Source organism: Oryctolagus cuniculus, chromosome 3 (genome assembly GCF_051225735.1).
Source record: "Oryctolagus cuniculus isolate XC-2025 breed Fujian yellow rabbit chromosome 3, ASM5122573v1, whole genome shotgun sequence".
Lineage (NCBI taxonomy): Eukaryota > Metazoa > Chordata > Mammalia > Lagomorpha > Leporidae > Oryctolagus > Oryctolagus cuniculus.
This window is the reverse complement of record NC_142869.1, coordinates 71,405,541-71,418,951: the sequence shown is the minus strand read 5'-3', so window position 1 is coordinate 71,418,951 and position 13,411 is coordinate 71,405,541. Positions and strand designations below refer to the sequence as shown.

Genomic DNA, 13,411 nt, shown 5'->3' with positions numbered 1-13,411 from the left:
GTTTTTTGGAGATTGTGTCTATAATATAACAGTGTTGCTTCTCTATAGATGAGAGTTTCGCTGTTAAACACAACAAAGAGTTTCTCTTGTCAATGGCCAACAGAGGGAAAGATACAAATGGTTCACAATTCTTCATGTAAGTATTTATGATCTGATGATTTAAAATACCCCATTCATTGTCTCTTGTTTTTCTGTGTACCTGCCATTAATCATTAGTAAGCAGGGGAGAAATTCATAAGGTGGGATAATTGAATGAAGAAGGTAAATAATTCTTGAAGAGAAAATTGTTAAAGGAGGAAGCTGCTCTTTCTCTCCATCTCCTGATCTCGCTCGCTCTCTCTCTCATTCTCTCTCTTGATCTCTCTTATGCTCTCCTTTTCCCTGTTTTCCTTCTTTGCCCCTTCCCTCCGGTCTGTCTGGTTTCCCTCAACAAACCCTTCCCCTTAAAAAAAAAAAACAGGGTGGGGTGGGGAGCTGAACTGTGGTGCTGAAATTTTTCAAGTGATGGAGACTTGTCAGTAGGACACAAGAGCCAGGTTAGGGGGGTTCCCACTGGCTAAATTGAGACAATATGAGCATCAAGAAAAAGAAAATAATGGTATCAAGTTACAATCAAATAGGAATCCCAGAGTCTGTAATGATGTTCTTATAGTCTTTCCTTATCTGCAGTTCCCCTTTTCTTAGTCTCAGTTATTCATGATTAACCATACTCTGAAATATTAAGTGAAAGATTCTAAAAATAAATAATGCATAAGTTAAATTATGTGCCATTCTGAGTAGCACGATGAAATCTCACACTGTCCTGCCAGGAGCATGAATCACCTCTTATAAACCACCCCTTTGTGCAATGTATACAGCATGGATACACTGCCTGCCTGGTAGCTGTCTTGGTTGTCGGATCACTCTTTGGGTATTGCAGTGCTATGTTCAAGTAACTTTTTTTTTTTTTTTTTTTTTTTTAAGATTTATTTATTTGAAAGTCAGAGTTACACAGTGAGGGGAGAGGCAGAGAGAGAGAGAGAGGTCCTCCATCCGATGGTTCACTCCACAGATGGCCGCAACGGCTGGAGCTGTGCTGATCTGAAGCCAGGAGCCAGGAGCTTCTTTCAGGTCTCCCACGTGGGTGCAGGGGCCCAAGGACTTGGGCCATCTTCTGCTGCTTTCCCGGGCCATAGCAGAGAACTGGACAGAAAGTGGAGCAGCCAGGTTTCGAACTGGTGCCCATATGGGATGCTGGCGCTTCAGGCCAGGGCGTTAACCCACTGCACCACAGCACCGGCCCCCTCAAGTAACTCTTAAGTAGTAGTTTAACACTATATCATATACCTGTGTCATTTACCTCATTTCATATAAGCATTGTATCATCACGAGAAGAAGGGTGAGTATGGTACAATTAAGATATTTTGAGAGAGACCATAATTTTTAGAAAAGTATATTATTATATTTGTTGTATTATTAACTTTATAATAAATATGGGAAAAAAACATAGTATATGTTGGCATTCTTGTTATCCTTGGTTTCAAGCATCTGCTAGAGGTGAATGCATCCCCAGTAGATGGGGGAATTATTGTAGGTAAAGGAATAAGTTAAAAGGGAGAAGGGAAAGCTGTTCCTTAGTAGCATGTCAGCTAATATATGTATATGTATATATGTATACACATATATATTATATGTATAAGGGAATGGTAGAGTTATAAAAGTTATTGTTTCGCAGTTATCATGGTAGTAATTTATTCAGGAAGGAGTCATCTATGCATAAATTTTGAGGGATAATTTTAATGGGAAAAGGGATGTAAGTAAAATAAACCTGATGTCATTATTCCCAGGCTTTATGAATTCACCTACACATTAAAATTTATTTGTAACACAAAGTTAATGCTACTAAAAGTTCTCCAGTTCTGCCTATAAAATAATTGTAACAAAGCTCTTGTCAGTAATATTAATATTTTTTATGCTGTACTGTGCATGAAGATTTGCTATCTTCTTCAATAACCTTGAAATCTTTTGTTGTTGTTGTTGTTTTAATTTTTATTTATTTGTTTGAGAAATAGGGCTCCCATCTGCTGGCTACCTGCAATGGCCAGGATTGAAGCTGAGACCAAAAAAACTGTCCCTGTCTCCCACTTGGGGTGCTAGGAACCCAATCACTCAAACCACTACTGCTGCCCTCCACAGTCTGTATTAGCAAGAAATTGTAATCAGGAACCAGAGCTGGGAATCCAACTCAGGTGCTCAGATGTGAAATGCCAGCATCATAACTGGTAGACTAAATGCCTGCCTGCCCCTCTCCTGAATTATTCCAGTATTTCGCTGTTCCAAAAATATTTTTTTAAAGATTTTTATCTATTTATTTGAGAGGCAGAGCTATAGCAGAGAGAAGAGAAACTGAGAGAATGGTCTTCCATCCTCCAATTCACTTCCCAAATAGCCGCAACAGCTGGACTTGGGCTTATCTGAAGCCAAGAGCCAGGAGTTTCTGTTCTCCCATGTGGGTGCAGAGGCCCAAGTACTTGGACCATCTTCCGCTGCTTTCCCAGGCCATACATAGCAGAGAGCTAGATCAGAGAGGAGCATCCGGGACATGAACTGTGCTCATAGAGGATGCTGGCGCTGTAGTCGGAGGCTTATTAGCTTACTATGCCACAGCACCACCCCTCTGTTGCAAATTTGTTAATCCCATCAGCAGTGAGAAATCTGACTCTTTTTACTTTCAGTATTTCTACACGTTTGCTGAGTTGTCAATACACAGTTACCATCCTATAGTACTATGCAAAAGAACCTACTAACTAAAGTTCATTATTTATAGTTATGTTTTGTTTTTAGGGTGAGAATAGGTGATTAAAATGACATTTAAAATTGGCCTGTGTTAGTACTTTTTTTATGATGTTTTGTAACTCACCAAGTATATTAGCTTTGTTTCTGATTACATTTTATTTTGTTCTCCCTCCTACCTTGCCATTTTGATTTGTTTTTGCTTTTTTTGGGGGGGGGGGGTGTTGTATATTTATAAAATAGTAACATGATTCCAAAGGTCAAAACAAAAAGAACTATCATTTCTACCCAACCCTACTCTGTACCCATTCCCCCGTTTTGTTCAGCCCATTCATACCCATCCATGTTAGTATTCAGCCTCATTTGTTTCTGGTTCATCTTGCATTTTTTTGCAAATGTAAACCAATTTTTTCTTATTTTCCCTTCTTTTTAAAGTATTTATTTGAAAGGCAGAGAGACAGATTTGTTATCCAGTCTCCCAACCACTGGTTCATTGTCCAAATATCTGCAGCAGCTGGGTCTAAGGCAGGCTGTACGTGGCTTCCAGGAGTCTAGTCTCGGTTTCCTGTATGGGGGCAGGGACCCAATCACTTGAACCACTACCTTCTGTTACCTGGCTATGCATCAGCAGGAAGGTAGAATTGGGAGTGGAGCCAGGACTCAAACCCAGGCAGTACAGTAGGGGATGCAGGCATGCCAAGTAGTATCTTAACTTCAGTTTATTTACTATAGAATAGCTGGCATACTATCTATATTCTTTTGATTTTTCACATAACAAAATATTGTTGAAATCAGTTCATCCAGAGATAATTTTTTAAAGATTTATTTACTTATTTGAGAGGTAGAGTTACAGACAGAGGTACAGACAGAGAGAAAGGTCTTCCTTCCGCTGGTTCACTCCCCAAATGGACGCAAAGGCTGGAGCTGCACAGATCCCAAGCCAGGAGCCAGGTGCTTCTTCCTGGTCTCCCACGCAGGTGCAGGGGCCCAAGGAATTGGGCCATCTTCTGCTTGCCCAGGCCATAGTAAAGAGCTGAACTGGAAGAGGAGCAGCCAGGACTAGAACCGGCACCCATATCGGATGCCGGCATCACAGGCTGAGGATTAACCTACTGCATCAAGGCACTGGCCCCCAGAGATAATTTTTTTAAGATGTATTTATTTGAAAGAGCTACAGACAGAGGAGAAGGAGGGAGGGAGGGAGAGAAGGATGGATATCTTCCATCTGTTGGTTCACTACTCAGATGTCCACAGTGGCCTGGGCTGTGCTAGGCTGAGGCTAGGAGCCAGGAGCTTCATGCAGGTCTCCCACTTGGGTAGCAGGGGTCCAAGTACATGGGCCATCTTTTCTTCTTTTTCCAGGCCATTAGCAGGGAGCTAGATCAAAAATGGAACACTCAGGAATGGAACCAGCACCCATATGGGATGCAACAGGCAGTGGCTTTACCCACTATGCCACAACACTGGCCCCAGATCATTCTATTGTACACCTGTACAGTAATGTCTTTGTGTATATACTGTAGTTTTACAGCTGCATAGTGCTGTCGTCTGTGTATATATACTGTAGTTTATTCAGCCAGCTTCCCCTACATGAATAAGTCTGATTTTTTTTAAAGATTTAATTATTTTTTGAAAGGCAGAGTTAGAGAGAGGAAGAGAAAGAGAAATCTTCTATCTGTTGATTTATTCCCCAAATGACTGCAGTGGCCACGGCTGAGCCAGGCTAGAGCTTCCAGGTGCCCCATGTGGACCCAAGGACATGGGCCATCTTCTGCTGTTTTCCAAGGCATATTAGCAGAGAGCTGGATCAGAAGTAGAGCAGCTGAGGCTCAAACTGATGCCCATATGGGATCTTTGCATTGAAGGCAGCAGCTTTACTTACTACAGCTTTGCACATTGCACCACAAATGCTGGCCCCAGTCTTTATGAATTTTTAAAAGCTTTGTTACCTCTTGCATTTTGCTTTATAATCAACATCTGGATATAATATAAATCTTTGTATATAATTACACATTAATCCATTATTTGACTATATTATGCTTTATTAATCTCATTTTTGGACATTTGATTTGCTTTCTGTTTCATTTTTTTTATTTGAAAAGCAGATAGAGTCAAAGATTTTCCATCTGCTAGAAATGCCTCTAACAGCTGGGCCTGGTCAAGCTGAAACCCTGAGCATGGAACTCATTCTGGGATTCGTATGTGAGGGGAGGGACCTAATTTCTTGAGCTATCACTGCTGCCTCCCAGATTTTGATTTAGCAGCATGCTGAAATTGGGAGTAGAGCCTTAACTGCTGTGTCAAATACCCCTACATCCCAGTTTTCAGATGAATATTGTTATATCTTCTGTTTGATGTATTTTTAAAATTTCTTTAAGTTGATAAAAAGTTTACTTAGTGAAATATTTACACAATTTGGCATTTTCATATATGATTAGAATCTGAGAAGGATTTTCAGAAGGAAGTAAAATTGACTGTAGCATCAGAAGTAACTATGTGCTAATTTTACCATATCCTCAGTAAAAGAGTATTACCATTTTATTATCTTCTCTTAGATCTTTCTAGCCATAAATAAACTCCTGCTTATGTTCATGTAATTTTTTTTGGTAGTCTAAGAATCTTCCCTCAGAGTGTTGACTTCTCCTTATCTCTTTGTTTTCTTTCCTTTTTTTTTTTTTTTTAAGATTTATTTTATTTGAAAGAGTTACAAAGAGAGGTAGAGGTAGAGTTAGAGTTAGAGAGAGAGAGAGAGAGAGAAGGTCTTCCATCCACTGGTTTACTCCCCAGATGGCTGCAACGGCCAGAACTGAGCTGATCCACAGCCAGGAACCAGGAGCTTCTTCTGGGTCTCCCACACAGGTGCAGGGGCCCAAGCATTTGGGCCATCTTCAGCTGCTTTCCCAGGCCATAGCAGAGAGCTGGATCAGAAATGGAGCAGCCAGGACTCAAACCTGCGCCCATCTGGAATGCCAGCCCTGCAGGCCAGGACTTTAACGTACTGCACCACAGCCTCAGCTCCTCTCTTTGTTTTCTAGATAATCATTCCTTTTCTGTATTTTTTTTTTTTAAGATTTATTTACTTATTTAGAATGAGAGGGGAGAAGAGAGGGAGGTCTTCGAGCCACTGATTGACTCCCTAAATGGCTGCAATGGCCAGTGTTGGACCAGGCCGAAACCAGGAGCCAGGAGCTTCATCCAAGTCTCCCATGTGGGTGGCAGGGGCACAAATACTTGGAGCATGTTCTAGTGTATTTCCCAGGCCATTCGCAGGGAGCTGGCTGGGAAGTGGAGCATTCAGACACAAGATGCCATATGGGATGCCAGTGTTGTAGGCTGTGGCTTTACCCACGGTGCCACAGTGGCTTTTTTTATGTATCTTTTAAAGGAAACATCTTCGGTACTTAGAGAGCTTCATTTTTTTAGGAAAAAAATTGGATAATGCATTAAATGTAAAATTTTGCTATTTTAACTATTTGTAACTATGTAGTTGTCATTATTATTCACCATGTTTTGCAGCAATCTCTTATCTATTTCCATAACTATTGGATCATCCCAGAGACTATTCATTTCCCTTTTCCCTCAGCCCCTGGTAATCTCTAATCTACGTTCTAACTCTGAATTGCCTATTTTAGGTACTTCATTTAAGTGATAACATTCAATATTTGCCTTTTTATGTCTATCTTGTTCATTTAGCATGCTTCCAAGGTTCATCCATATTCTAATCTATATGAGAACTTCATTTGTTTTGATGGCTGAATATTACCACTGCATGTTTATAACGCATTTCTTTGTTCATTCATCTGGATATTTGGGTTATTTCTGCCTTTACAGTATTTTGAATAATACTGCAATAAGCATTGGCATTGGAGTCTCTGTTTTCAGTTCTTACAGCTGTATACCTAGAAGTGGAGTTTCCAGGTCATTTGGTAATTTTGTAAGTTAGAGGTTTTTTTTTAATTATTTAATTTATTTATTTGAAAGAATCACAGAGAGTAAGGGACAGAGAGAAATCTTCATCTGCTGGTTCACTTCCCAGCTGGCTGTCATGGCCAGAGCTGGGCCAGGCTGAAGCTAGGAGCCAGGAGCTTCATCCAGGTCTCCCACGTGGATGCAGGGGCCCAAGACGTTGGGCCATCCTCTGCTGCTTTCCAAGGCACATTAGCAGGGAGCTGGATCGGAATTGGATGAGCCAGTATTAAAACTGGTGCCCACGTGAGATGCCAGCGCCATAGTTGGCATCTTCACCCAGTATGCCACATTGCTGGCCCCTACATTTCGCTTTTTAAGGAACCACTAAACTGTTCTACAGCAGTTGCACCATTTTACATCCTACCAGCATTATATAGGAGTTTCAGTTTTCCACATCTTTGCCAACACACTTGTTTGCCACTCATGTTTTTGCAAAGGATCATGAAAACACCACAGGTTTTGGGGTTACAAGTAAGAATTTGCAAATATAAAATCTTTGAAGTGAGAGTTGACTATATCAGTGCAAATTACATGCAAGGACCTCAGAAAAATTCATGGAAAATGTGTATTATAAAAAAATGCACTGAGTTCAGAATGCTTTGCACCAAAATAAAGTTACTTTTTAATTCTGGTTTTCCTCATATATATGCACTGTGAATGTAACCGGTAAAAGACATATATAAAAATAGCATATTAGGCTTTTACATTCCTAGGTGATTTTAGCAAGTTCAATTGAATATAGTGTTATAATGAGGAAAACAGACTAATTTTAAAATTAAGCATGCTTAAAAAATGCTTAGGCTTTGTCCCAACTTTCAGTCCAGTTCTCTTGAGTGTGAAGTTTAATCGATGTCAGGTGTAATAAATTCAAAAGCCTAGTCAAGGCAGATAACAAAGCCTATTGGGACAAGAAACTAAATTATTAATTCTCATGTTAAAAAAAATGGGAATATTCAATCTGTCCAATTGTTGTCACATGCTAGGTACCGTAACTTCCAGTTATCCCAAGAAATCTGAAACTTGGATTTTTTTTTTGTAAAAAAGTATCCAAAACTTGGCAGCTAATTTAATTATTTGTAGAATACCATATGAACCATTTCTGTTTGGATCCAACAGAATATATCTGAATATCAATATGATCTGTGCTTTAATTGTATAAAATGTTAAGATTAAGGGGTCAGTATTGTGGTGTGGGAGGTTAAGCTGCTTTCTGCAAAGCTGGCATCCCATATATGCCTCAGTTTGAGTCCCATCTGCTCCACTTCCTGTCCAGCTCCCTGCTAATGCGCCTGGGAAAGCAGTGAAGTGGGCCAAGTTCTTGGGCCCCTGTACCCATGTGGGGAACCTGGATGAAGCTGGCTCGTGTCTCTTTCCTGGCCCAGCCCTGGCCATTGCGGCCATTTTGGGCGTGAACCACAGATGGAAGATCTGTGTCTGTAAATCTGCCTTTCAAATAAATAAAATAAATTAAAAAAAAAAATGTTTTTAAAGGGGGGCCAGCGCCATGGCGCAGTAGGTTAATCCTCCGTCTGCAGCGCCAGCATCCCATATGGGTGCCGGTTCTAGTCCCTGCTGCTCATCTTCCAGTCCAGCTCTCTGCTATGGCCTGGGAAAGTAGTAACCTTTATCTCTGTCTCTACCTTTCACTGTCTATAACTCTACCTCTCAAATAAATAAAATCTTTTAAAAAAAAAAAAAAGTACATATAGGGGCTGGCCCTGTGGCGTAGTGGGTTTACGCCCTGGGGCACCGGCATCCCATATGGGCGCCAGGTCCAGACTCGCTGCTCCACTTCTGGCTGGTCTGGCTCTCTGCTGTTAACTGGGGAAGCAGTGGAGGATGGTCTGGGTCCTTGGGCTCCTGCACCTGCATGGGAGACCCAGAAGAGAAGGATTGGCGCAGCTCCGGCCTTTGCGGCCAGTTGGGGGGGAGTGAACCATCAGCTAAAGGACCTCTCCCTCTCCCTCTCCCTCTCCCTCTCCCTCTCCCTCTCCCTCTCCCTCTCCCTCTCCCTCTCCCTCTCCCTCCCCCTCCCCCTCCCCCTCCCCCCCTCCCCCTCCCCCTCCCCCCCTCCCCCTCTCCCTCTCCCTCTCCCTCTCCCTCTCCCTCTCCCTCTCCCTCCCCCTCCCCCTCCCCCTCCCCCCCTCCCCCTCCCCCTCCCCCCCTCCCCCTCCCCCTCCCCCCTCTCCCCCTCTCCCCCTCCCCCTCCCCCTCTCCCTCTCCCTCTCCCTCTTCCTTTCCCTCTCCCTCTCCCTCTCTCTCCCTTTACCCCTCCCCTTTTCCCCTCCCCCTCCCCTCCTCTTCCCCCTACCCCTCTGTGTGGCTCTGACTTTCAGGTGAATAAGTAAATTTTTTAAAAAAGTACATGAAGTGTTCAGGAAAAAGTTTTCTTTTATCTGCAAGACAGATATAGAAAGAAATCTCGGCATCTGCCAGTTTACCTCCAGAAGCTCACAACAGCCCAGACTGTGCCCCAGATCCAGGAGGTGGGAACTCAGCTGGGTCTCAACTGTGGGTGGCAGGGACCCAGCTACTTGAGTCATCACCTGCTTTCTGTGCATTAGTAGAAAGCTGGAATCAAGAACTATATCAGCCGCTGGCGCCGTGGCTCACTAGGCTAATCCTCCGCCTTGCGGCGCCGGCACACCGGGTTCTAGTCCCGGTCGGGGCACCGGATTCTGTACCTGGCTTCTGCCATTGGATCAGCGCGGTGCGCCGGTCGCAGCGCGCAGGCCGGGGCGGCCATTGGAGGGTGAACCAATGGCAAAAAGGAAGACCTTTCTCTCTGTCTCTTTCTCTCACTGTCCACTCTGCCTGTCAAAAAAAAAAAAAAAAAAAAAAAAAAAAAAACAACTATATCAGGATTTGAACCCAGGCGCACTAGTCTAGAATGCAGACATTTTAAGTGGCATTTTAACTGCTATGACAGATGCCCACCACTAAGATGTTAAGATTGAAAGGGACTATTGTTAAAGTTGTAAGCTAGTAGGATAGTAAGATACATTTTGAATGTCTATACAGTAAGCTATATATTTTTCCTATTCAGTAAGCATTCAGTTACATGTAAGAAGCATGAATGGATAAAAGTAACAGCAAAATGTCATTCAAGTTTTATTACATTAAAGTTTTCAACAATGAGTAGGTATTGCTTTTATAATCAGAATAGATTTTTTAAATATGAAAACATTTTGCATTATATTCTACTTAAGGTAATATTCTGTTATATTAAGGTAGCATGTGATTTGTTTTCAACTTTTTTCCAATACAGTTATTTTGTTTTCCTTTTTAAGAGATGCTAACTTTGTTTTTTTTTCTTTGTTTTAATTATTCGATCTGATGACCTTGCAAAAGAACAACGAAGCCAACTCCTCATTTAGATGGGTAAAGATTCTTTTATTTTACAACATACTTTGTTAATATTAAATAAGAAGCTTTTAGCTAGTCATCTTTTCGTGACTCTTTAGGCATCATGTTGTTTTTGGGCAAGTGATCTCTGGTCAAGAAGTTGTGAGAGAAATAGAAAACCAGAAAACAGATGCAGCTAGCAAACCATTTGCTGAGGTACGGATACTCAGTTGTGGAGAGCTAATTCCCAAATCTAAAGGTAAGAATAAGTATATGTTTCTGGAAATCTAACCTAAGATAAGCAGGGCCACACTGCTTGTCATCGTAAAAGTGATAGAAACAGTAGATTTTTGTGTTCCTAAGTGTATTTTTATGTTTTTATGTCTAACTTTTTAAGATGACAAATAAAAATTGTATATGATTGTTATGAACAGCGTATTTTGAAATGTGTACTTTTGAGATGCCTAAATTGAGCTAATTAACTTGTTGCCTCATATTTTCTGGCGACAACACTTAAAATCTCTTAGTGATTGTGAAGAATACAATATGCCGTTATAACTATGGTTACCATGTGTATAATATATCCCTTGAACTTGTTCTTTCTATCTAACTGAAACTTTGTATCTTTTGACAAACATCTCACCTCACCAATCCCACCACCACCTCCATTACCGAAAGCTCCTGTTAACCACTATTTTTCTTGTTGCTTCTGTAAGTTCATCTGTTTTGGATTCCACATATAAGTGAATTTTTATGGTATTTTCCTTTCAGTGTCTGGCTTGTTTTACTTAATATCCTCTAGGTTTACCTGTGTTACTGCAAATAGCAGGATTTCCTTCTTCTTTAAAAAGAGGCTGAATAGTATCCTATTGTGTATATATTCTACTTTTCTAATCCATTAATCCATTGATGGACACGTAGATTGATTGCATTTCTTGGGTGTTGTGGATAAAGCTGCAGTGAACATGAGAGTACAATTCCCTTCAACTAACTGATTTCATTTATTTTGATTCTATATCCAGTATTGGAATTAATCATTGTTTTAATTTTTTTCTTTTGAGAAATCGCCGCACTGTTTTTTAACTATTAATTTACATTGCTACAGACTATGAATAAGAGTGCACTTTTTTCTACATCCTCACCAACAATTACTTTTTTCTTTGTATAACCATTCTTTGTTATAAGGTAATACTCTAACTGTGGTTTTAATTTGCATTTTTCTAATGATTAGCAGTATTGAAGATTCTACCATTTATATGTCTTTGGACAACTGTCTGTTCAGGTCATTTGACCATGTTTTTGATCAAGTTTGTTGTCTTGGTATTGAGTTGCTTGAGTTCCTTATATATTTTGCATATTAGCTTCTTTTCCGGTATATAGTTTGTAAATGTTGTCTCTCATTCCATAGCTGTCTCTTTGTCATTCTTTTGATTGCTTCCTTGATTATATTGAAGCCTTTTAGTTTTATGTACATTTTCACTTTTGTTGCCTATGCCTTTGGAATCATATCCAAAATCATTGCCTAGACCTGTGTCATGGAGCTTTTCCCCTGTGTTTTCCTCTGTTTAAGTCTTTAATCCATTTTGAGTTAATTTTTATATGACTTATGAGATAAAGGTCAAATTTCATTCCTCTCTGTATTGATATCTAGTTGTCCCAAGGCTGTTTTTAATGACATTTGTCTTTTCCCCCATTTTTTGTTCTTTTGTATTTCCATTTGTGTTAGATCATACTTGTTAATTTGTTTACATGGAACTACTTTTTCTTATTTATTTGCAGTAATTTGCCGTTTTGCTTCTCTTTGGCTTTTGGGATTTTTTTTTTTTTCATTGTAGTTGTCAAAATAGTGTAATGAATAAATATTATTCTAGAGAAAGAGACTGGGTGGAGGATGGTAATTGAAGAGAGTAAGATAAAGAAACTTTGTGGGAAGAGCTTTGGTTTTATAGTTAAGGTGCTACTTGGTTAAGTATGGTTAAGATGCCACATTGCCCCTTTGAGGAAGCCTGGGTTCAAATCCTGTCTCTGCTTTTTTTTTTTTTTTAATTAATTTATTTATTTGAAAGAGTTACGCAGAGAGGGGAGAGGCAGAGAGAGAGAGAGAGAGGTCTTCCATCTGATGGTTCACTCCCCAAATGGCCACAACGGGCAGAGCTATGCCAATCAGAAGCCAGGGCCTGTTCCGGGTCTCCCACTTGGGTGCAGGGACGCAAGGACTTGGGCCATCTTCTACTGCTTTCCCAGGCCATAGCAGAGAGCTGGATTGGAAGTGGAGCAGCCAGGTCTCCAACTGGTGCCCATATGGGAAGCTGGCCCTTCAGGCCAGGGCATTAACCTACTATGCCACAGTGCCGGCCTGTGCTTCTGATTCTACTTTCCAGCCAGTGTACACTCGGGAAAGCAGCAGGTGATGGCTCAGGTTGTTGCATCCCTCACACCCAGGTGGGAGACCTAGATTGAGTTCAAGTTTCCTGGCTTTGACTTGGTCCAGCACTGGCTCTTGATAGCACTTGGGGAGTGAATTGATGATGGGACATTTCTCTTTATCTATCTCAGTCTGTCTTTCAAATAAAAAAAGAAAAGAAGTGAGACTTTGAGGGAATGAATTATTTTTGCTAAATGCACTGCTTAGATTCAGAAGCATTCTTTACTTTTTGAGAAACCTCTTTCACTTAGATCAGACCATTCGAAACTAAGATGATTAATTTGTGATATTGTCTGAAACAGTAAGAACTTTGCTTTAAGTAAATATTTTGTCTTTACATGTTGTATCGGAAATAAGCCAGTGCTATCATGTAACACAGATACTGAGTCTGACACTCTAAAAGTAATGGAATAAAATTACCTTTAAACCTGTACAGATGTATAACACATTAGACTATTCTTACTGATCTGGAGAGTAGTAATATGAATAGTTGTGGTTAGGAAATGTGAAAGTCATCTATAATCTTTTCTGATCCTTGAAATAACTCTATAATACTATTGCCCCAGTTTTCAGGTGAAGATAGGCAAAGAGATTAAGTTATTTATCATATGAGGGGATTGGGCTTTAAACCCAAGTTTGGGATTTAGAGCTTTTTCTGTTATATGTTACTGACTCATTGAAGTTTAAAATTCCTTACAAAATTGCTCTAAGTGGATGTTCTCATCTTTGAGGTATACTGATTTGCTCTATAATATTTATACATACATAGTTTTTAAAAAGTTTTTAGATACCACAGATGAGAATAGAGAATGCAAAATGCATATTTTAAATTTTCTGTCTAGTGATTTCATTTTCTTCAATATTGTACTGCAACTAATAATGGAACTACTTATATAACCT

The 13,411-nt window shown here is 40.4% G+C and overlaps 1 protein-coding gene across 38 annotated transcripts in view; it reads left to right on the top strand.

Moving 5' to 3' along the window:
- Window positions 1–13,411, top strand: part of PPIG (peptidylprolyl isomerase G) — a 58,427-nt gene that overhangs the window by 23,544 nt on the left and 21,472 nt on the right. For 22 of the 38 annotated variants that reach the window (XM_008258714.4, XM_017342915.3, XM_070070721.1 and 19 more), the window contains 3 exons: window positions 49–136; window positions 10,093–10,122; window positions 10,206–10,345. In XM_008258714.4, the coding sequence (XP_008256936.1) occupies window positions 49–136; window positions 10,093–10,122; window positions 10,206–10,345 (258 nt within the window). The remainder of the gene's footprint in view (window positions 1–48; window positions 137–10,092; window positions 10,123–10,205; window positions 10,346–13,411) is intronic. The other 16 variants (XM_089328205.1, XM_089328206.1, XM_089328215.1 and 13 more) reach the window with 1 other exon arrangement.